This window comes from Cydia amplana, chromosome 24 (assembly GCF_948474715.1).
Source record: "Cydia amplana chromosome 24, ilCydAmpl1.1, whole genome shotgun sequence".
NCBI lineage: Eukaryota > Metazoa > Arthropoda > Insecta > Lepidoptera > Tortricidae > Cydia > Cydia amplana.
The window spans coordinates 5,437,027-5,461,701 of NC_086092.1; the positions used below are offsets into that span (position 1 = coordinate 5,437,027).

The window sequence follows — 24,675 nt, forward strand, 5'->3', positions numbered from 1 at the left end:
AGATTTGTGTCTCGAAATCTGTAATCGAGTTCTGTTTTTACCAACTGGGTCCGACAGCCTAAATCTTCAATCTCCTTTACTCAACACTTTAGCAATCTCCTCATGTTCCTTAGGCATATCCTTATCCCCCCACCCCCAAAGATTAGTCCCGTCTCCAGTCCTCTCCACCCTCTTAGCTATGACATCATTTCCAACAGTTTTCAAGTCATACGCCCAACCAAGCCAGGCGAAAAAATCTATGAAAAGTGTTGTGAAGTTCACAGCATTATTACCCAGTTCTGCTGCTCTATAGTCCCAGGGGAAAACGTGGTGGAAATTGTGGTATCCTTCCCCTAAAGTTGCTAGAGATATTGAGATGCTTTGCGAAGGTGTGATGTTTCTGTCATAAGGTTTGTTACCAAAGGCGTGGGCAGCGCTGTTGACCAGGAATGTGACGTGGAGGGATATTAAGACTCGAAGGATGGTCAGGTGCCATGCTGAGGCGAAGGTTTCGTTCCAGAAGTACATGGGGAAGATGGTTGGTAAGATGAAGCAGATGGTACCGATGAATGAGGTTGAATATCTGGAAGAAAAAGGGTAAATCATGTGGACATAATATATATTACCAAGTATCTATACATGTTCAGTTCGTATAATAAAGGCTTTAATAATAATAATCTATACATGTTATACCAAAAACATTTTCACGCCAAGAACTCCTAACGTCGCTATACATCTTATTCAAATAGAAAATCCGAACTCATGGGCGCAAGCAAGCCAATATAGGAAGCTCTATAAATTATCACGAAGTTTCAATATCAAGTTTAGGTTACTCAATTAGACCCCAATACCCTCCATCGTGAATGAGAGCGAACATGAACAGTAGGAGGCAGCATGTCTAATTAAAGTTTTTTAGAAGGTGCCAACCCGCCAACGCGTACGGTCCCCTAACTTGAAAGGGGAAAATTGAGATCTACATTCATGACGCGACGATTTTAAGCGTTACTTGACGTCTATTGGGTTTACAGTAAAATACTCACTTTTTCTGAAACATCAACACCTTATTCTCCATAAGATCCGACATATCAATCCTCTTAATCCTTTTCTTCGCTTCCGGATGCTTTTTGACCAGCAACCACCCAATATGCGAGAAGAAGAATCCTCTGGTCGCGTTATGAGGGTCTCCGTCCGTGTCACAGAACTTATGATGGAGTCTATGATCCCTGGCCCAGTGGAAGGCAGAGTATTGGCAGGCGAAGGATTGGAGCAGCATGAGGAGTATTTGGAGGGGGAGTTTGGCCTTGTAGGTCCTGTGGGCCCAGAGGCGGTGCGAGCCGGCTGTAGTTCCTACTATGGCTGCCTCGTGGAGGATAATAGCTGGAGAATGCAGATTTTGTTAATCTTTTTTATTTTAGGATAATAGGTAAGTATTTAAAATTAAGGCGGCGTGATTCGAGTTCACAACCTTCTGAAACACTGGCTTAAAAGCAGGGCTACTGTTGGTTGCTCGACCCTGTAATCTATTTTGTATTTCTTTATTTTAATTTCGGAAGGAACGGCACTGCTTGGTACATAATGAAATACTAGTTTATAAAATATAATACAAAATAACTTTTCTTCAGTCTGTATCAGAATAGTTATTTCGTATTATTATACTTATTATATATAACACTTATTTCGTGTCAGTAAAGGACGTACCATTTCATGCTGTAGGAATTTCTGTTTGCTTTACAATACATAAATAATTCCTCGCTTGAACTGAAACCCGGCTTTCCTAGTTCAGGCACATGTAAACCGATACCAATTTGCCTGTATTGGGTTTTACTGAAGTTTATTTCTCTCTAAGTATATTTATTACAGACGCTAAATCTGCATATTTCAAGACATCGAAACGTGCATTTTTTTTTTGAAGAGTAGGTAATAATAAATATTTCCATCGCGACAACATTATTTGCATCTTCATCACGTGTTTGCGCTTCGGCTCCGCACACGCCACCCAAAAGGCCGGAACACCATTGTTCCGTGATGGGAAATATATATATATATAAACAATATGCCATGATTTAGAACTATTAAATTAATCATTTAATGTTATAAAAAATATTAGTGGCAACCCTTAACTTGCTCACGGTGTTCCTACTCCTCCTATTACTTATTATGGTACTTACACATTTTAAGTTCAATTAATTTTAATGATTTGCAATCCGATTAGAGTTGCCTTTGTTTTGTTTCGTTCACTTTTACGGTTAAAGTTTTACCCAAATCATATCCGCTATATTTCTTAAACTGGGTGAATTTTGTATGTGTTTCTTGCATGGCTGGAGCCTTGCAAGTAGGAGGTAATAATTATGAAACTACATTTTAAAGATCGACTATGTCAGTATATACACACCTAATAATATAGTCGCCCACTTCGCTTCTGTGATCGCCAAATATATCCCATAAGCGCTGGCCGTATGGAAATATGTGAACATGGCTATATTAATGTAGGAGGCCTCGTATTTTATCGGTGAGGCCTGAGGAGCGATCAGGCGTTCGCAGGCCTCGTCCTTCATACGTCCATCGGCCTCGTCGCGGGCATTGGGAGGCATTTTGGTAGCTGTAAAATAAAATCTGTTATTTAAGGTCAAGTTCAGGTGTATAAAAGGGCAATCGTTTATATAAACACTAAGATAATTAGTAACTGCCTGAAATAAAAGCTTTTTATTTTATTTAATACCTACGTCGCAATATACCATTTAATCTGTAAATATCTGGGAGACCGAGCTTTGCTTATAAAATATATAAAAACTCGAAAATGCGCGTTTTCCCAGAGATAAGACCTAACTAGATCGATTTTTCGCCCCCGAAAACCGCCATATATAAATATACAAGAATTGCTCATTTAAATTAAAGGTATAGTGTAAGGCCTGAGTGAACGCTCGAAGCGGAGCGTTCGGCGGGGCGTGCAGCGTGGCGTCGGGCTCACAAGTGATGTGAGCAGCGTGCACTAAGGCCGCTCCTATACGCTTGCATTTGTTCAACATGCACGCGGCACGCCCCGCCCCGCTGCACGCCCAACTCGAGCGTCCACTCAGGCCACAGATAAGATTGACAGTGAGCGACTTTACAGGATAAATACACTCCAGGAAGTAATTTCATTGTCACCATTGTCTTCATGATCAGTTTACTCATAATTATTAAGGCGACTAGATACGTAAGTAGGTATTTAGAATATCTATTATTCTAAGGTAATAAATACTATATAGTTGAATCTAATCTGCCATTTTTTTTAAATAAATTTTCAGTTTATAATTTAAGTAGGTAAGATTTATTCGGGTAATTCCGGAAATCGTGTAATCCCGAAAATCAATTTAAAATCACTCATATTCCGTTGTATAAGAGTCAGCTTTCGGAATTATCCGCCACTATTCGTCATTCGGAAATACCCGAATACACCTTACTATACGTATATACCTATTTTAAAGTTATTTTCGTAAGTGACTTATTCAATTTGTTCAAGGTCGTTGGAATTGTCAGTAGCCTTAAAGCGTGAATAAATCAGCGTACCATTACTGCAATCACTAATCATCGCAAACTGATTAAGTACATTGTTATGGTGAAGTCATTATTTTTTCCAAGCCTTATTATGTCCTTGTTCTATAATTGCAAGATAATTAACTAAATGGGACGAAACATTAAATATTTTCGTAGACTCGGATGTTAAACAAAGGAGATTAATTATTTTTCATATCTCATGCTCTGAAAGTGGGTCGTTGTTGTTCTAAAAAGTGCACAGAAATGATCTTCCTAAAGCCACTAGCCTGAAACCATGCATACTTTATATCGTCGGAGCCAAAACCAACTTACATAATGAGTCAGATATCAACGATGCCTAACACAGACATGAATGATTGAATACTTGATAATAATCTTCTAATAAATCTGAGAAAAACGCAATTTATGCAATTTCATTCTTCCAGAACAACGCCGCCACAAATTAACATTACTATTGACAACATTCCCTTACAGAAAAGTAATATCATTAAATTTTTAGGTTTAAATATTGACTCCTCACTAAACTGGAGAGAACATATTAGTTCAGTGTGTAAAAAACTAGACCGTTTCATATTTGCCCTAAGAAAACTACGGCAGTCTGTGTCTTATGAAAGTTATGAAGCCGCCCTCACAGCTTACCACGATCACGTCTCATCTATTCTCAACTATGGCCTCGTCATCTGGGGTAACTGTTAAAGTGGAGAGGGCGTTCAAATTACAAAAAAAAATGTGTACGTGCAATATCTAACGCTGAAATTGGGAGTACAAACTCAAAATCTTACCACAATACAAAGATATGCTATTTAAATCAACCGCGCTGCATAACTGACACTTATAGAAGGAACGCTTACAATGCAAGTATTGTAATATACAATAAATTACCAGTCCAAATAAAGGAACTCGAGGGCAAGGAATTTACTCAAAAACTGAAATATTGGCTCAATGATCGCTGTTTTTATACTGTAAAGGATTTTATGAAATGTATTATATTTCAACAGTTTTCTGATTCTTAAATTTTACTGATATTACTCATCGTTATGTTACCTATTGTCGCATTAATTTATTTTGTATGTAGAATTTAAATGCTAAAATATCCTTTGCAATTGTAAAATTTGCGTACGTAAACGGTCGGGAAAGGTGAAAGATACTTACTTACTTTCATTTTTATTACACTAACACATAATAGGTATAATCTTTACCCTTTTTCTGCGAATAAATTATTGTTTGTTTAAAATTGCTTAAATTATTATACAGTATTTAAATAAATCTATAAATAGTCCTTGAAATATAAATACAAACTAAAAATATAAAAAACCGGCCAAGTGCGAGTCGGACTCGCGCACGGAGGGTTCCGCACCATCAACAAAAAATAAAGCAAACAAGCAAAAAAACGGTCACCCATCCAAGTACTGACCCCGCCCGACGTTGCTTAACTTCAGTCAAAAATCACGTTTGTTGTATGGGAGCCCCACTTAAATCTTTATTTTATTCTGTTTTTAGTATTTGTTGTTATAGCGGCAACAGAAATACATAATCTGTGAAAATTTCAACTGTCTAGCTATCACGGTTCGTGAGATACAGCCTGGTGACAGACGGACGGACAGCGGAGTCTTAGTAATAGGGTCCCGTTTTTACCCTTTGGGTACGGAACCCTAAAAAAGATAAATACTCGGCGCCTGTTTCGGCGCCAGGTGCGGTTTTTATTGAAATTCCCGCGTTATCTCAGTCTCACCTTTCATTAGCCAGACTCTAATATGCGAGGCGGCAAAAGTACTGACGCACGTGGTGTCCCTTACGGCACCAGGGTCAAGCCGTCAGGCCTTTTGCCGTCCGATCGGCTGAGGCCTGGCGGCTCAAGTATTTAAATTCTTTAAAATGCTTTTATGATCCGCCGTATCTGCAAAATGGCAGAGCAATTCAGAGGGACTTCAGCGAAAACCGAAATTCGCGAATTGCGGGGATCTTTCTTCTTTACTCCAATGAAAACGTAATTAGAGTGACAGAAAAAAATGCCCGCAATTTGCAAACTTCGATTTTCGCGGTTATAGCCCAGACCAGCTATCATGGTCGCATTTTTATCACCTGTCATTCCATGCGTCACTTTCGCACTTAGGTAAGTACATATTTGTTAGAAGAGTTAGAACGTGAAAGCCATGGTGATAAATGATTGTTAAAATCGGAATCATGTGAGTGGTTAATAAATATTGGATGCCATTTTTGTAAGCCCCAAGATACAGGCTCAGCCTAGTTTGGGGCTTACCGGACACCTTTGTGATTGCTTACCTACTTTATTATAAATAAATTATTCTTATTCTTATTCTTATTTAATAGTTTAATTATGAAGTGGCATCCGGGTTTTTTTTTTATAATTAATGGACTTACTCATGGCCACAGACTAGTCGAGGCGAAGACGTGGCCTACGATGGAGCGAGCCTGCCCAGAAGGTGCCTGTTCACCCTTGATTTGAAGGTTGCCTTATTGATTGTTATTACTTAATGTTTTTTTTTAGACAAAAGTGTACCATTTACTTTTTTTCGAAAAACCACCAAATTTTGGGTTATTTCTACTCACAATCACGTGAACTACTGAATAATAAAGAAATAAATTCACTCCAGTTTTTCAACCAATTTATGGGTGTCAGTTTCACGACGGTCCATATAAAAAAGTATGGGAATTTGCGTCACAAAAGTGTCGTTTATTTCGGGCACTTTTTAGGGTTCCGTAGCCAAATGGCAAAAAACGGAACCCTTATGGATTCGTCATGTCTGTCTGTCTGTCTGTCTGTCCATGTATCTCACAGCCACTTTTTTTTACATCGTTTGTGATCTGAGTAGAAATAAAATAACCCAAAATATGATGTTTTTTCTAAAAAAAAAACGGTACACTTTTATCTGAAAATGCTCTAATAGGGTAATTGTGTCTGTTTGCCGTCCAGTGCCTGTTTCCGTCCACTTGGCGGAGTTGCTACAAAGAATTGCGGAAAATTTGAATATAAACAAGCCTTCTCACACATGTTTGGATTTGTTGCAATCCATAATGTCTAAGCAATATTTTTACCAAAATAAAAGTGTTATTTGACAAATAGCGGCTTTAAAAAAAATTATGTTAGTGGCGGCATTGCATCCAGAGCTTGAAAACGTCATTTTGCAAGAAAAAAAAAGTGTTGGCGGCAAATGTTCACGGTAAGTTTATTAATTAATTTAACTAGTTTAAGTTACGTTATTGGCACATACTGCAACTTAAAAGTATAGTAAACGCAATTTTAAGTGTTTTTTATAGTTTTTTCATAATAATCTTTGATAAATTTAGTGGACGAGTACTGACATACTAATTTTGAAAAATATTTAGTTTCCGACCACACGGACGGTAACTGGAACAGCTAGGTGAGTATTTGTTATGATCGTTTTACTTCAAAAGACTTATAAACTACTATATATTTTCTCTTAAAATGATGTTTCTTGCTTATAAGATTATACATTTTAGTTTTCGTCCACGATTTTGTCAGTGTTGCTTGATTAAAATCATGTTTAAAATACGTGGTCGAAAACTAAAAATAGCTTTAAATATTGTTTCAGTTTCCGTCCATGTACTATGAGTGGTGTAGACGAGATTTATTATTACATGATTACTGAGGGCGAAAATAGCAATTCGTGGATGAGTTTCGATTTTGTTCGACGAAATGAAAGAATTGAACTGAGTCCGACAATGAGACGATTCCACGAATTGCTATTCCCACCGGAGCATAGTGGTTTGCCCCAAATATGCGAGGAAATAAGTTAAAATAGGCAATTAATTATTTAAGCATCAAGCATTACTCGAATCTTAATATAAAAAATGTCAAATCTTACGATTTTCCCTCCTTAATATCTCGCGCACGAGTGTGGAGCGGGCTTTAAAATAATTGAAATGTCTATGATTATTAAGCAGTATTTACACGATGTTACAAAATAGTCCTGCAAGAATGAGACATATAATTGTCTCCCTATCTCGCTCTATATCCTACAGCATGAACTGATAGCTGTACCAGGCCGTGTGGATGCTGGTTTAATAAGTATCTGTTTTTCGCTCTCACTTAAGCCCCGCATTCACACTCCTACCTTGTAGGCCGCCTCGTAGTCCGCCTCGTTGGGTAGGATTGTGTATGGGGGTTGTAGACTACGAGCCGTCCTACCGTTTAGCCGTTTGTAGGACGGCTCGTAGTCCACAACCCCCATACACAATCCTACCCAACGAGGCGGACTACGAGGCGGCCTACACGGTAGGAGTGTGAATGTGGGGCTTTATAAAACTGCGTCCTTAAAAGCCATCTCTTTCTCGCTCTCACTCATGGGTGCGGTTGTCTGTTACACGGCTTTAATGGACGTACATACGGCGGATCACCTTACACACGATCGAACGTGCGCCGGACCGCAAAGTCACGGTCCGGGCGTCTGTAAGGCCAAGCGCGCACCACGATTTTAATTTTTGCGAGACGATTTTAGAATCGCGCTGTAATTTATCGCAGAAAATTCACTGCGCGCACTGCGATGAAAAGTCGACGATTTGTTCATTCTCGACATGGATTTCGTACCAGTCGCCAGGCGTGAAACAATATGCAATCGCTGTATGACTGAGTATTTATACCACAAAGGTGATCTCCTTCTATTTCTATAATTAAACGGTCAACATCTAGCGTCTCATCTTGTGACTCCATTGGAGAAGCAGGTTCCGATATGTTGACTCTTGGAGAGCGAAATGCCGACTGAGGTCCGGGGTGCGATTTTATTATCGCAGTGCGCGCGGGGCCATACAACTCCGTATGCTGCAATTCACTTTGTGACAATGGCGTCGCGAGCAGTCGCGGAAAAATGTGACAAATCACAATTTTAAAATCGCTGCGATTTTTTTGTCGCATATGCAAAACAAAACTAAGTCGGTACTAGTAACGTACATAGCTTAAAAATAAATGATTCCTTATTATATTGATATTATATATTATAAATGCGAATGTAACACTGTTTGTCGGTCTGAGTCCTGAGGAAGGAAATATATATAAATATTTATCACGAAAATAACCATTCTACGCGGTCGAAGTCACGGGCAGAAGCTAGTAACTAACTAAGAATTATCTATATAACATAAAAACAAAAAATAAAGATAGGTATAATTGATTTTCAATGCAATAATGCACCCTACAGTACTTTTTCATACAGTGGACGAAAACTGACTCATACGTGGACGAAAAGTAGCTCACAGGCGGACGGAAACTGAAATAACCCTACTTTTTCAAAATATATTTTTTATAAAATAAACCGTAAATATTATTTAAGGTCACGTAATATTAACCTAAAATAGACAATATGAGCAATACAAACAAATATAGCACATTTAAGTAAGACTACTTAAATATTTTTTTTTAGCATTTCAAAGTAGACATCTCCTATAATTGGACGGTATCTGACACAATTACCCTATAATACTTACGATTAATTTTTATTTTAAGTCCCAATAATTTCAAAGACAACCCGTTAACAACCTAGAATAATAAACTACTAACTTCAATAAACTATGCCGACTAGACTTAACAGTACAAGTCCTAGTACCCAAGTAACGTTTCTAGATCTATTTAAGGAAATGGCGCTTGGGTCACCACGTGCCTATTATAAAGAGGTTAAGTTAAGACAATACAACGTGACTTGGTCACAACACGTCATAATAGCCGTAATTGCGTGTGCAAAAGGTCCAGCCCTCTTGAACAGTCTGGGACCGATTTTTGAATTACGTTACGACCGCTCGATTTCGTTCAATACTATTTCCATGCACTACTAGGCATTTAAATCCTACTTATAGAATTGAAAATGAGTGGTCAATACCACTAGATTCCCAATTTCTATAGCTCGTATTTCAAAAATAGCATTTCGCCGTTTTCCACAGATTTTCGAGTGATTGAATCGAGCGCTCGAAATTAAAAAATTAGCCCTATGAACTGTACTTGAAAAATAATTAATAATCTTCATAAATAAAATAAAATAAAATAACAAAATAAGTAAAAGAAAATAAATAAAAATCAAGTTATGATTTCATCCGAATGGGTACCTACAATTTCTTGTCGGGCTATAATAAGAGGCTTTTAAGAGCCAACTGGAGTGGTAATTTCTCCATACAAACGTACTCGACTGTTTCTTCCGCGGGTTTTGAAGCTAGAGCAATGTTTTTTTCAACACAGATTAATATTGTAAATATCTGTGTCGGACCGTTTTGCATTTTTGATATTTTTGTTTTTTTAGGCGCTAGAGCCCTTAAAAAATGGCCAAAATGGCCTAATTGACTATGCCGCAATGAGAGGCGTGGTATTCAAAACTGATATCAATTAGCCAAAAAAGCAAAACGGTCCGACAATAGTTATTTGTACAACAAGAGATCAAAGTTTGATATTTCTTCGAGTGCTTATTTTGAGTCACGTGCAAGCGAAAGATTCTATACTCGCTACGCTCGTGAATCTAATTTAGAATCTTGAGCGTAGTAAGGGACTCAAAAGCGCACGAGATGTAAATAACTTTGATCTCGTGTAGTTCACAAAACTTTTCACCTCAGCAGTGAGAACATATTAGAGAACCCGAAAAATGTATTCCTTCTTCATCACTTACCTCTATTCACTCATGATTTCTTAAGATATACCAACAATTAAATTTTCACCTCAGCAGCTCGAACAAGGGTACTTTGCTACTTAAAAACAGTGAGCAAAATGCGATTTTGCTCACTGTTTTTAAGTAGCAAAGTACCCTTGTTCGAGCTGCTGAGGTGAAAAGATAATTTCATTACCATTTATATCTTAAAATTTCGTCACATTTGGTTAAGTTTTGGGGGAGGAAACAGTCGAGTACGAAACCTCGTTTTTTGATATTTTTATGCAGGGTTTTTCGCCTTGTTCTTATCGCACTAGTTTTAGGAGCCACTTCCATATAGCGAGACGGATATGTTTACCTAAAATATTTAAATCTCAGCTCCCGTATCCTCTTAAGGCTGTCTTCCCCATGCATTGTTTAGCAAGTGATTGTAATATTAGAATAAATTATGCGATAGAAAACCACTTGAAAAACCGAGGCAGTAACATATGACACATGCCATTGAGTACCTAATGTGAAAAACACACAGATAATTGTCACCAGGATTCGAACCCGGGACCTCCTGATTCGTAGGCAGGGTCACTACCGACTAGGCTAGGAGGCTGCCTGTAATTCAGTAATGTGGATAGTAGGTCCCATAGTTTACATGCATATTCTACTAAGTCTCGGAGTTATATTTGCAAGTTTGAATTTAGGATCTAATTTTATTCTATTATATGTAGTTCAAAATTAGATTAGATTCTTTCCTTTTAAAAGGAAATCGGGACTTAGAAGTCATAGATTAAGACTTTTTACACTTGCAGCCTGTGGATCAACTGCACAAAGAAAGCTTATAGTGCGCTGCGTGTCCTCTACAATAACGCGTTCAGGATGCTGATGGGGCTGCCGCGGTACTGCAGTGCTTCGGGGATGTTCGCGGAGGCACACACGGACGATTTCCATGCCATTATGCGCAAACGCGTCGCGTCCCTGATGCGCCGTGTGCGCGGCAGCGTCAACAGCCTCTTGACCGCGGTGGCAGGGGCTCATGACAGCCCGATATTTGGCCACTGGGCGAAGTCTCATGCGCCACATGCGCACTATGACAAATGAGAATGTGGAGAATAATAATAAATAATAAATATTTGATAATTGAATTTATAATTTAATTTAATTTATAATTTTTTATTTCATTTGTAAAATTTAATGTAAGTTTGGGATAATGTGCATGTTGATTTATTGTTTGTATGTTTTGTAAATTTATTTGTGTTGTCTAGTTTTTGTAATATGGATACGCTGTCCGAAATAAACGCATTTTATTTTATTTTATTTATTTATTATTAAGAAGAAAGAAACAACACGTATATTTACAAATTGGCTATATTAAACTAAAATACTGGGATTTAGACTAGTTATTGCACCCGCATCCGCACTGTCCAGAAATGGACACGGAACCGGACGCGGGCACGGTGCCGCTGAAGTCGACGGAGCCGAGCACGGGCACGGAGCCGACGACGACGGTCTGGCCGCTCGCGTCGATGTCGCCGGACACGCCGACCTGCCCGGTGCCCACGCCGCCGTACGACGCGCACGGCGGGGCCGGCGCCGGCGTCGGCGACGGCGCGTTGTTGAGCCCGCCGATTCCGGAGTAGGGGAGTTGCGGGAAACCGCAGGACTGCTGGCTTAGTACAGACTGTGAAAGTAGGAATAAAATTAGCTACAGCTATATGTAGGTAGATATATGTTCTGCTGATAGTATACATGTAAAAGTTTGTATAGTTTGAAGATGATGATACTTAATAGTACAAACATAATGTTAATGTAAAAAAAATGTAGGCACTGGTAGCTCTCTTTGCCTTGGCTAAAAAAAACAGGATAACGTATTGTACCTACATTCTAAAACGATACTTACTTCTAAAAAAGTGAAGACAGGATAACGTATTGTAGTAAGTACCTTCTAAAACGATACTCTTTCTAAAAAGATGAAGATATTTACCTGGATCAAGCAAGCCTGCACGCAAAGAGCAAAAACGATGAAGGAAGACATTTTGTTATAATATTGTCTTGTCCCGTTTTCTTCAAAACAATTAGAATGATTCCACATAACTATGTCATCCGTTTTATACTGACACAGCAATTGCTTGCAGGTCAACGTTACGTAAACGATTGGCAATTTATAATTTATATAATCATTTAATTGTTGTATCAAACGTTTATAAATGTGAAATTTTCCTTATCATATGATAAGAAATATTTACAAAATAATAATTATATGTTACACGTTAGTTAAATGCATTCGAGTTTCATGCAAATATTGTCCCAAATACAACTTGACAGCAACTATTTTTGAATACCACCAATGAACCTGTGGCACGTCTTTATACTTTTTTTTTACATAGAAAATGCTTTGAATTATAACGTCTATCACTATGGAATTAGGTTCAGAATCCAAAATTATGAGCGCGCAGTATTCAAAATTTGCAAGATATTATCGTTAATATAGTTACTGTTATCGAAATCTTACATAAATATGATAGATATATATAAAAGCAAAACCAGTTGATAAAGTAGATCATTCACCGTTTACTCTAAAACAAGGAATTTAATAAAATAAAAAAAATGAGTTTCAAAGTTACAGTCCTTTGCGTTGCTACTTTCCTAGTTCAGGTAAGAAAATCAATGTAGCTACTTACTTAAACGAAAATTCAAATGTTTAGTTTAAACTCTGTGGTTTAAGACATAAACAAGTTGCCACAACGATAACATATTTTTAGATAAGTGAGTAACTTCTTAAATAAACGCTCACTCTTAAATTTGTATGTCCATAATTATTTAAATTAAGTAAGCAGCAATAAAAACAGTAAAATTGTGCATTGAATATTGTGTTTAGTAAAAGTTTAGTAAAAGTTTAGTAAAATTTATGTAGTGTAGATCTCAAGTAAAATCTTAGGATAACGATATTGCTTGCTTAAAACTGTAGGCGTTGATGTTTACGTTTAATTAGTGCTGCGGTGCTAACTATAAAATTATACCTATATGTATTTGAGTTTCAATCAACCTTTTAAACCTTTGGAATCGCGACTTTCGTATTAGAAAAACGCACATCCCTGTCTGGTCTCCTAGGCCACCGGCATAAGTTTGCATTGTGTCACTGTCATGTGAGTACTAAAATACGACTTCCATTATCCCAGTGCATCTCAGGCGAAAATTGTGGCTGCATCACATCGCCCAACAACGGCGGCTTCTTAACTGTAAACAGCAACGGCCCCATCATTCCCTCCGGCCTCTCGCTTGGCGCGGAGCTGACCCTCGCCGGGGACTTAGGCCTCTCCGGCGCGCTGCCGTTCCTGAGCGCGGTGGCGTTCGAAGGCAAGTACCCGACGAGCGGGTCGGCGGCGGTGTCGTACGGCTGCGGGGACTGCGTGGCCATTACACAGGAGCTTGGGAACCCGACCGGGAACAATGCGAACATCAACGGCTCCCCGTTTATTAGCACGTGTGGTAGTAGACGTGCTTAAATTATAGTTTAAATTATATTTATAAAAATAAATTTGTATAAAGTCACTATTATTTTAATTTCTTAAATTTCCTTAAGTATATCAAACTTAGAAGCTTCCTTAAATAGTATAATTTCATAACAGATCCAGTATTAAGAACAGTAAGTTGTACGCTACTAAGACCATATATTTTTCATTCTACTTATTAAATTATATGAGATGGTTTGTAGATATTAATATTGAGATGTTTACGAAAAGCTATAAAAAGGGACTTTTTATTTTTGAATTCGCACCAGCAATACAGGTGTCAGTCGTCCCGCCTTGATCCCGCTGCAGTATTTATGCTAGTGTGTTTTGAGTCCAAACGGATAGGTATCTTTTAGATAACCAGTTTGTATTTTAATGTGACCTTACATATATAAACTTTTAAAGGGTCGGAAACGCGCATGTAACGGCTCTAGAGTTGTAAGCGTCCATAGACTATGGTTATCGCTTACCATCAGGTGGCCCGTACGCAGTTTGCTACCAATGATGAGTCATAAAATACAACAAGAGCCAAGACCTCATTTATATTGTCACATTGTTGTCATTGAAAGAATAACCGTCGGTTTTTTAACACGCTTTTATTAGGTCGACCTGTATGTAACTACCTATGTAATGGAATCTTGCAAGTTAAATTTGATCCACTTCCCGGTTTCCGATTGAGCTCAAATTTTGCATACACATGTAAGGCGGGTGACAATGCAATATTATGGTACCATCGAGCTGATCTGATGATGGAGACAGGAGGTGGCCATAGGAACTCGACCTGTATGTAACTAACTTGTAATGGAATCTTGCAAGTTAAATTTGATCCACTTCCCGGTTTCCGATTGAGCTGAAATTTTGCATACACATGTAAGTCAGGTGACAATGCAATATTAAGGTACCATCGAGCTGATCTGATGATGGAGACAGGAGGTGGCCATAGGAACTCTGTGATGAAATAACGCAACCTAATTGTTTTAGGGGTTTTTAGAATTGTCTCGATGAGTATTAGTTGTCTGTCGTAAGAAAAGTACAGTCAGCGATAAAAGCTTGTACCAAAAATGAAATTTTTGCCAAAAACTTAATATTGAATATTGACATTGTCGGATTTTGCTGCATATTTCGCTGCGTTTCACTGAAACCTACATACTTACACAAAACATAGCCCAACAGCCTGCTCTTTATCGACTGTTTCGACTTAGATGTTCCACTGCTGGATAAGTTAAACTTTCAGTCATTTGCTGAGGAATAAACACAGACATGCGAACTTCATAAAAGAACAACACTGTTTAATTCAATCTTTATTCATTCTTAAAAACCGTCTCACTTCTAAATTCCGATTTTTCATAAGTCCCATCCCCACACCTCTTGGCTCTTTTGACAACCACACCATTATCCACTGTCTTCAAGTCATACGCCCATCCGATCCACGCGAAAAACTCTATAAACGCCGCGGTCCAGTTAAGCTTACTGGCTATTTCTGCAGCCCTATAATCCCATGGGAACACGTGATGATAGTTATGGAACCCTTCGCCAAGAGTAGCTAGGTTCACAGCCATATTTTCCGTAGCTCGGACTTCTTTATCATAAGGTCTGTTCCCGATTGCGTGAGAGGCACTGTTGATGAGGGAGACGAAGTTGAGACATAGCATGGTGCGGAGGTTGTTGACATGGAAGGCGGTGTGGAAGGTCTCCCCCCAGAAGTACATCGGGAAAAGGGTGGGGAGAACGTAGGCGAATAGGGTGATGATGTAGAAGCCGTATCTGAAAAAAGAGAAATTTAAATGTGGAAGAATTGGCAAAGAAAAAGTCGTAAAGCCAAGATAATCTTGTCCATATATTGGATGTATATTAAGATCGTTTACATCACTGTTCAAAATATTCTGAAGTTGGTACCGTAAACGCAGCAAATGTATGACAAAAATAATAAATCACGTCACTGCTAACTATTACGCTGCGTCATCATTCCGTTGTTGTCTCATCATCTTCCTCGCGTTGTCCCGGCATTTTGCCACGGCTCATGGGAGCCTGGGGTCCGCTTGGCAACTAATCCCAGGAATTGGCGTAGGCACTAGTTTTTACGAAAGCGACTGCCATCTGACCTTCCAACCCAGAGGGTAAACTAGGCCTTATTGGGATTAGTCCGGTTTCCTCACGATGTTTTCCTTCACCGAAAAGCGACTGGTAAATATCAAATGACATTTCGTACATAAGTTCCGAAAAACTCATTGGTACGAGCCGGGGTTCGAACCCGCGACCTCCGGATTGCAAGTCGCACGCTCTTACCGCTAGGCCACCAGCGCTTCAGCGATTCCGTTGTTGTCTATTCTGCATTATTATGCTCCTACATAAATCGTAATTCAAACGCAAGTAATATTAATTAAGTTTTCTACAGGCAATTTTTCGTAGGCGCTTTTCTTTTGTTAGATTCATACTTACACACTTCTTTAAAAACAATTACATTTTCTTTGATTTTAATCATGATGAGGATTGTGGAGCAACATGACTGACATAATGCTTACAACAAAACATACAGTTAAGTACCTACAAAGTATTTATTAAGTAAGCATTAGAACGATACTAGAACATAAAATACCTACCTTTAACCATTTTGATGGAAGGATACATTCAGAGTAGAGTAAACAGAAAATAACCTTTCACTGTTTTGTTTACAGTAAGTAAATACTTTGTTCAAGATTAGTTGGAGCTTAAGATCATATATAATCTTATAAAAAATTATTTATTAATAGCTAAAGTTGGCTAAGCGCGACTGCATAACCAGAACCAATCAGGCGCATAAAAAGAACTGTAGATACTCACTTTTTCTGAAACACCAGCACAGGATTGCTCATCAAATCCGACAAGTCTATGCTGGCTCCCCGTCTCTTGACTTCCGGATGCTTATGGACGAGATACCAGCCCACATGAGAGAAGAAGAAGCCCCTGGCAGCGTTATGAGGGTCTGCATCAGTGTCGCTATGCTTATGGTGGAGCCGGTGGTTTTTGACCGAGTTGAGGGCGGTGTACTGGCCTGCTGACGACTGGAACAGCATGAGGATGGTCTGCAGAGGTTGCTTTGTAGCTTCTGTGGGTCCAGAGGCGGTGGGTTCCCGCCATCAGGCCGAGCATACTGGCTTCCAGGAGAATGAGGTCTGGAAAAAAATGTCGTTAAAAAGTTATAGAAAGAATTATTTCATTGAACTGTAGGGATGGGCGTTGAGACAAACAACTAGGTTCGAGTATAAACGTATAATGCATTAAATAACACTTACAAGGCCTTAAATACTATAGTACCTATGCGCATGTATGTGTGTGGGTATGGTGTAGTATACACACACTACACCTCCCCCCTTGAAGAAAAAAAAATAATTAAAATCTAAAAGTTAATCTATTTTTTTTTTTAGTATACAGTGGGCCACTCAGATAAGCTTAAAAAATATAAACTGCATTACAAAATAAGAGATTACATATATGAAAACACATTTATTACGCTATTACGAGTATAGCAGAAGTTAAAGTCAAATTATAAAGAAAATTGGAAAATAGACTTAAATGTAGCAACAATGTGCTAAGTTTAATGTTTGTTTACACAAAAAATACAATTTACATTAACCTTAAAGATTATGTAAAAAAAAATTATAATAAAATATTTTTGCATACGAAACATTTTAATTAGTATTTTACATAAGTAACTAACCTGATGAAAATACACTTAAAATGTAACATTAAAATAATTTTATTTATATAAGAAACAATGCAAGTAGCTATATAATTATCAAAGTGAAAGTAAAAAAAAATATGTTTTAAGATACACATGTAAAGAAAACTACAAATAATATATGTTAACATTAATCAATAAAAAAAATCGTTTCTTTTTAGGTACCTAGTTTTTTTTTTCTTCACAAAAAAAATGTCTTTATCCGTGATAAAAATTGTTACTTACATTTTTTCTGACGTCAGTTAATCATTATAATTATAGAAGACTCATTTAGTGCCTCTTAAGCGGGCATTACATACTTGTGACATGGGTACACAACGCATATTTCGTGGTCGGCCGACCTTGTAATAAAATTTATTTATTTATTGCTCAAGACACAAGGTATTTTTTTTAAGCGCACAAACATACTTTATATTTATTCATTCAGGCAGTTCTTTTAACACATCCTTACATTATATCCTTCCATGTGTCCAAGGAGTCTCCACGATTGATGCTCGATCGAATCATGGTCAGACCTCCAAGGATTCCCTACCTGCCTTGTGTCTTGGTGTACCCATGCTAACCTAATCGCTCAAGGCCGCCTCTCGGGCCACCGAAGAAGCGATTGGCATTTTTTTTTCAATTATTATCATTCATAATTTCCCAATCTTTACAACAAAAAAAACCCATTCAAAATCGCAAACAAAATACTCATTCATTGAAAACTTTAACGTATATAAGAATTTCAACAACTCTTAGTTGATCAGGCTAATCGTCCTTTGAAAAGCTTACATATATATCAGTTTTCCCAACAACAAATGCTTAATCGCCATCCAAAAATCTAACAAATTCCATCATACCATTTATAACTCTAAAACCAAACCATTTACGTATTTATTTTACCTCTACACTACACCATTCTAACATACAATAACAAAACATTTAACGAAACATCTACCCATATAATCCATCATTGAAACAAACCAAAACATTCTTTTACCAACAAAACTACATCTTTTCATAAATTCCTATATTATCTCGATACATTACCATCCCCATATATTTTACTCATTATTATAACGAAGCCACTTCGTAACTCTGTATTAATATGTCACATCCGTATTAAAATGTCAAGTCCGATACACATTATGATTCATAATAATAAATGTTATAAAACCCAACTAAAATTATCCTAAATTGTATACAATGTTAGTTTAGTATAATATGTATAATATGGTTAATAGTAGGCACATATTGCGTCGCATTCTTAAATTTTAAAATATAAGTGTGCTAAGTGTTAAGTACTCTTTCTACTTTTTAACTTTAATATTACAACAAAAAAAATATTTGATTCAAAACAGTGCACGACGACTATGAAATTTGAGATGTAATAACAGAAGCTATATACCAATTCCTTATATGTGAACACGCGCCGCGGATGGCGCGCCTCATTTGTAGGCTATGACAAATATTGTATCTAAGTGTAGAAAAGTTCTATTGTTAAGTTAAACAGATGAAATAAAAACACGAAATATTAAAATGAGATTAAATTACCTATACATTCAATTTACTTGGAGCTAGGAAACGTTATGAATATGTGCCATTCCTTTAACCATATTGTTATTTCGTCATCAAGCATACATATTTAATAAAAAAAAATAACACACATCAACAAAAACTAGGGAAATTATTATTGAGAAACTATATAAAAACACTGTTTAAAAATCCAAGATAGCAATTGCTAATATTACAACCAACGAAAAAGAAATTTAAAATAACTGTTGAATATAACACGACGTTTCCCCGAAAAAAAAAAGAATGTCATCAACATCAACCAAGTCAACTGCTTATAACCTAAAATAGTCATACTGCTCCTGGCTTTCCCCAAATCTCTCAATTCCATTTCCGTTGTGGCGGGACCGTGACAAAATCACACGCCATTCTCCTCGACTCCATCTCCAGCAAGGTCACGTCTGGGTCCCGGGACGCGAACAAGCTCCCTGCTGCAACTTCCAGCTTCACAGGCTTTTATTTAAAAAAATATAATTTGTTTTATTTTAGTCCATTTCCACTTCTGATTTTTCGCCACGTGTCCAATTTTAAATATTAATATATGTATTTTAACACTTATACTATTTAGTTACGTCCACATTACACATAATGTTTATTTGTCGTAAAACACCAAACCAAAGTTCTATTAGTCTTTCAACCTTACACTTTCACTTTTTCTTGTATTAGTCCTTTTATTATATTACATTTTTTTTTATTAACTTCCCCTTTTCATTCAAATGGTCCAATATTTTTCACCAAGGACAACGGCCATTATTTCTGGCTGGCGCAGCGCACCGCCAGTGCAGCACGAGGGCGCACTGGCAGGGTCGCCATGTAGGGATGGGCGTTGAGACAAACAACTAGGTTCGAGTATAAACGTATAATGCATTAAATAACACTTACAAGGCCTTAAATACTATAGTACCTATGCGCATGTATGTGTGTGGGTATGGTGTAGTATACACACACTACAGAACGAATGTCACTTGAGGAGATCCTGTAGATTGAAATGGATGTGAGCTTGGACGTACGCACGTACACAATTTTTGCTGACAAATGTCTGTTCATTCAAAAAGGATCTTGGCCTCTGACACAAGAGCGCCACTCTGCCCTATCCTTCACGCCAGTTGGGTATTCCGAGGGCGGACAGGTCTTTTTGGGTTTCATCACTCCAGCAGTATCTGGGACGCCCAGGCGGACGTTTTCCGCCCGGGTGCCCCACATACTCTCTTAATACATACCCCCCACATACCTTATAACCATACTTACCAAAAACTAAAGTGCCCCAATAAGCGGATGTGAAGCTCAAATAAAATCCGTACACCGCCGACAAATGCAAAAAACTAGTAACAGCGACTGTTTTGTATGAAATCTTGAATTTCCAATTATCTGTCTGAGGGGCTATTAATTTTGGCAGTTCCTTATTTTGGATCGATAACATGCTTTCATCGGTTGTGTTTGGAGCAATATCTGGAAGTAATAATTCAATAGATATAAAAAAGATATTAAACATCGAAACGTAATTCCCATAACTTAATTACCTATTTGGTGGCAAAGACACCATAGACAGAGATATAGTAAATGTAAAGTAGTAGAACGAGATAAAAAATAACAACACGGTTCTAAGATATCAGTAGGTAATTCGATTTATCAAATACCATGAAAGGATTTCCTGCTTAGCATTGCTAGGCCGAAGGACACTGATGATTTTACTGCAAACTATAACATTACTAGCTTTTGCCCGCGACTTCGTCTGCGTGGAATAAGTAATTTAGGTAGCTAATATTTTATTTTTGTTGATTCCCCATACAAACTTCGACCCCCCTTAAAGGGTGAGTTCTTGAATGAAAACTAACCTTTGTCATTCCCCGGGACTCAAACTATCTATACCAAATTTCAACTAAATCGTGCACCAGCGCCGGCGCTACACCGCGCGGGCGGGACAGTTCCTATCGACAAAGTTTGTTATGCAGTGTTAAGTCCCCATACAAAATTTCACCCCTTTAAGGGGTGATTTCTGGGATAAAAACTATCCTATGTCCTTCCTCGGGACTTAAACAATCTATATACCACATTTCATCTAAATCGGTTCAGCGTTTTAAGCGTGAAGAGGTAACATACAGACAGACAGACTTCCATTTATAATATTATAGTATGGATCAGTTTTAAGCCCCCATTTCCAATACAAGCGATTCTTCTCACTTGATGGTCTCATGATCTCATCGGAAGACCAGCGCTGGAAGCCACCAGCAACATGCTGAGATGAGGCCATTTCGTGGCACTTTCATCTTATTTTGTGTTTTCTTTTATATTATTTATGTATTCTCTCGGGGATCCTTATTTTAATGTACCGAAACTTTTTTGACCAAATTTCGTTTCCCAACAAAATTTTACCAACTACACGTTTGTCAACTCAATCTTTCCCGTATAAACATTTGCCAAACTTCAAATCCGACAAATGATAATTTCCCAAACTGTTACTTTACAACTTTTATAAGACCAACTGTTTTTTTCCCAGATGTTTTACATGGACTATAAATGTACGCTCAAATTTATTTTTGTCAAAACTGGACAAATTTATATTATCCAAAAATATATTTACTTAAAAAAAATGTTTGTTCAAATAAATGTATTGCAGAACCTTGACAAATTACGTCTATCCAAAACGTTATGTTACTAAAAATATATTACGTCTAGGTTAGGTAAAGTGGGCAAACCAAGCATTGAACAAAACACTGTTTTTCCGACTTTCATAACCTCGATTTTCATAATCCCGATTTTTTTTATATGTCCGAAATATCGAAATTAATTACGACTTTGAAAACCACGAAAAAACAAAATCACAAATGTGCTCTTTCCGAATACTTATCCGATTGTCATATGAACGAAAGCATAAGTTCCGTATTTAAAAATCCGAAAATATTTTATCCGAATTTGGCGACCAGCAAGCCGAAGCTGCGGAGGCGAGCATTAGTACCTGCGCTTTGATAGGCTAGGGCGAAGGGGCTGCTTTGCCCGTAGCGCCGGAGCAGATGCGGAGCATGATTCCATAAATTCGGAATATCGTTATTCGAAATTCAAAAAAGGGTTTATAATTATTAGGTAAATAAATAAAATTTGTGAAATAATAATTGTCGAAATAAGTAATTGCCAAAATACAAGTTTGTCACGTTTTTTTTTTGATAATTGTTACATTTATTTGTCATGTTTTGTTATGGTTTTTGTATTCTTTGGCAACTATTGAGAGTAATTGAAATTTGGTAAAATAAATGTTGCCAAAGTAAGGAAATGTCAAAATATGTTTTTGCATAGCGTTCTCTTGGGAAATATTTATATGCGACTTGTTTAGTTGGGAAATGATTAGTTGGCTTTTATATTTTTGGTATACATTGGTTAAGATATGAAAATCTGGCAAAAAAATTTTGGTAATCCATTAGTAACCCATTGTCTCGTTTATTTGTGCTTACGAATAAATTATATTCTATGTGTATAGTGGTAGTGAATTTGTAAAAAAAACAGAAAGCACTTACCGGTCTATATTTTACTTCAAAATATAGTAAAAATAACCTTTACACTATTGTTTGATTATTTTTTTCATGCAAGAAATAATACAGGGTTTTTTATTTTATTTTATTATACTTACTTGTTCCGCTGAAGTATACCGCGTGAAATCAGCGTAATTTCCGGAATACACTGAAATTAAATGAGGTATGAACTTTTATTAAAGACGAAACATATGACACGGCATTGTTCGAGCCCTCAGTGTCGATGATTGTCAAGGCCCGATCTTTGACCTTGATCAAATATAACGTAAGCAGGGTTCTTTTCGATACTTAAATTATATATTTTGTATTTTTTTAATTTGCATGATATAGGATGACTCACGTTAGACCGGGCCGACCAGGCCCCTATTTCACCACGGCGACAGGTGCGACAATTCGACAAATGCCACTGTTGCTGACGTCACAGGCATCCATGGGCTACGGTTACCGCTTACCATCGGGCGGGCCGTATTCCTGTTTGCCACCATCATTGTATTATTTAAAAAAACTTTATTATATTGGCAAAAAACAGGTATTTCTCAGGTACAGGTAAGCGTTACCGTAGCCTATGGAGGCCTGTGATGTCAGTAACAGTGATGTCGACAATCTTCGCGCCTGTTACCGTGGTGAAATAGGGGCCAGGCCGTGTCCGGGCCGGAGCTTCCGGCGCTTACTGTTCTATGATAGATGACTCTTTCTGCTATTAAACGATATTAGCGTAAACGAATATCGACAGTCGATAAATCGAATATCGTTAGTGTTGTGTGTCGACAGAGTGACATCCCTAGTGCGCAAAACGTTCAAGCGGATAAACAAGACCAAGTGCGGGTAGTTCGAAAAACTCGCGCGGTTAGACGATGCTGATGTCAACTTAAGCCAGTCTTCTCCGAGACCACGGGGACAACGCCGTCCTCGAAACGTCGGAGGTAAATCTTAAAACTTAGATACGCGATTAAGTCCCGTTGTATAATTTAATAATTGTCATTAGTGTCATTACACTCGCAATCATTGCTGCGGTAACAGCGGTAAGTGACGTTGGGGACTGTTTGAATTTGGACTTTACCGCACAATAATAAGGTACATAATTGGAATAATTTTCGAATGTAACTTATGACTGATAAGCATGGTTGCAGTTTATTGACCTGTAGTTTAAACAAAAGATATTTGGAGTGATGTGAGGAGGTTGATTATTGTCACTTTTGGTGACGACTTGTAAACAAATCAGTTAACTTAATTTTGACGACTGGTCTGGCTTAGTGGGTAGTGACCCTGCCTGTGAAGCCGCGGTGTTGGGTTCGAATCCTGGCAAGGGCATTTATGTGCGTGATGAGCACAGAGAGGTATTTGTTCTCAGGAACATCTGTGCTGAGTCTTGGGTGTTTTATGCTATGTATTTATGTACCAGTATTTGTATTATTAAGAAAACATTAAGCAAATTGTATCCAATGGAAACACAGTTACACATCCTAAAGATATTGCAGAGGAATTTAATAATTATTTTGTGGACCAAGTTCGTTCTGTTACTCCTCATAGTAGCACTAGCAACAAAAATAACTATAAGAAAACAATGACATACAATGCTAACTCTCTATTTATGAAACCGACTAATCCTGATGACATAAAGCTAATAATAAATTCTTTAAAAAATACTAATAGCACTGGATACGATGGTATACATACGAAAATAATAAAAAAAAACATCTGATATTATCTCTCCTATAATCAGCCATATAGTAAATTTGTGTATTGAGCATGGTGAGTTTCCTGGCAAACTAAAGGTATCCATTGTGAGACCTCTTTATAAAAAGGAGGATAAATATGACATGAAGAACTACAGGCCTATTGCGTTAATCTCTGTCTTTGCCAAAATCATAGAGAAAGTTATATACAACAGTCTTTATAATTATTTTGAAAAAAAAAAACTTATTTGCAAACGAACAAAAAGGGTTTCGAAAGGAAAAATCGATAAATTTGGCAATTTTTGATTTAGTACAAAAGGTAATCAATAACATGGACAAAAAAATCCCTACATGCGCTTTATATATGGACATGTCAAAAGCGTTTGACTTTGTTGACCATAATATTCTCTTAGACAAACTACATGCTTATGGAATTCGCGGTAATGTTTTCAGTCTAATCCGCTCCTACTTGAGGGACAGGAAACAAATTACACAAATTAAAAGAATATCTCCCAGCACGAAAAAAGAGGAAACCTACTCATCTAACTTTAGGAACATTTGTTTAGGGGTACCCCAGGGAAG

The 24,675-nt window shown here is 37.5% G+C and overlaps 3 protein-coding genes and 1 pseudogene across 3 annotated transcripts; 1 reads left to right on the plus strand and 3 right to left on the minus strand.

Annotated features, from left to right (window-relative positions):
* On the minus strand, positions 1–2,583 carry LOC134659346 (acyl-CoA Delta(11) desaturase-like). The gene is made up of 3 exons (XM_063515010.1): positions 2,372–2,583; positions 1,020–1,356; positions 1–562 (listed from the first exon to the last, which is right to left on the minus strand). Exons 1-3 carry the CDS (start codon positions 2,568–2,570, stop codon positions 67–69), a joined length of 1,032 nt encoding a protein of 343 aa, XP_063371080.1. The 5' UTR covers positions 2,571–2,583; the 3' UTR covers positions 1–66.
* Positions 2,584–11,464: 8,881 nt separating this feature from the next.
* Positions 11,465–12,147, minus strand: LOC134659014 (chorion class CA protein ERA.1-like). The gene is made up of 2 exons (XM_063514621.1): positions 12,097–12,147; positions 11,465–11,793 (listed from the first exon to the last, which is right to left on the minus strand). The coding sequence occupies exons 1-2, from the start codon at positions 12,145–12,147 to the stop codon at positions 11,509–11,511; spliced, it is 336 nt and encodes a 111-aa protein (XP_063370691.1). The 3' UTR covers positions 11,465–11,508.
* Positions 12,148–12,719: 572 nt separating this feature from the next.
* On the plus strand, positions 12,720–13,618 carry LOC134659015 (chorion class CB protein M5H4-like). Its single transcript, XM_063514622.1, has 2 exons — positions 12,720–12,767; positions 13,292–13,618. The coding sequence occupies exons 1-2, from the start codon at positions 12,720–12,722 to the stop codon at positions 13,616–13,618; spliced, it is 375 nt and encodes a 124-aa protein (XP_063370692.1).
* A 1,293-nt stretch (positions 13,619–14,911) lies between these two features.
* On the minus strand, positions 14,912–21,087 carry LOC134659016 (acyl-CoA Delta(11) desaturase-like; annotated as a pseudogene).
* Between the last annotated feature and the right edge of the window lie 3,588 nt (positions 21,088–24,675).

What these genes read in the sequence shown, in the direction of transcription:
- LOC134659014 (XM_063514621.1), bottom strand. Translation starts at nt 12,147, where the DNA reads ATGTCTTCCTTCATCGTTTTTGCTCTTTGCGTGCAGGCTTGCTTGATC. An exon ending in TGCAGGCTTGCTTGATCCAG is followed by an intron (nt 11,794 to 12,096) that starts GTAAATATCTTC and finishes CTACTTTCACAG; the next exon opens with TCTGTACTAAGCCAGCAGTC.
- LOC134659015 (XM_063514622.1), top strand. Translation starts at nt 12,720, where the DNA reads ATGAGTTTCAAAGTTACAGTCCTTTGCGTTGCTACTTTCCTAGTTCAG. An exon ending in TTGCTACTTTCCTAGTTCAG is followed by an intron (nt 12,768 to 13,291) that starts GTAAGAAAATCA and finishes CCATTATCCCAG; the next exon opens with TGCATCTCAGGCGAAAATTG.
- LOC134659346 (XM_063515010.1), bottom strand. Translation starts at nt 2,570, where the DNA reads ATGCCTCCCAATGCCCGCGACGAGGCCGATGGACGTATGAAGGACGAG. An exon ending in GTGGGCGACTATATTATTAG is followed by an intron (nt 1,357 to 2,371) that starts GTGTGTATATAC and finishes TGCATTCTCCAG; the next exon opens with CTATTATCCTCCACGAGGCA. An exon ending in GTGTTGATGTTTCAGAAAAA is followed by an intron (nt 563 to 1,019) that starts GTGAGTATTTTA and finishes TTTTTCTTCCAG; the next exon opens with ATATTCAACCTCATTCATCG.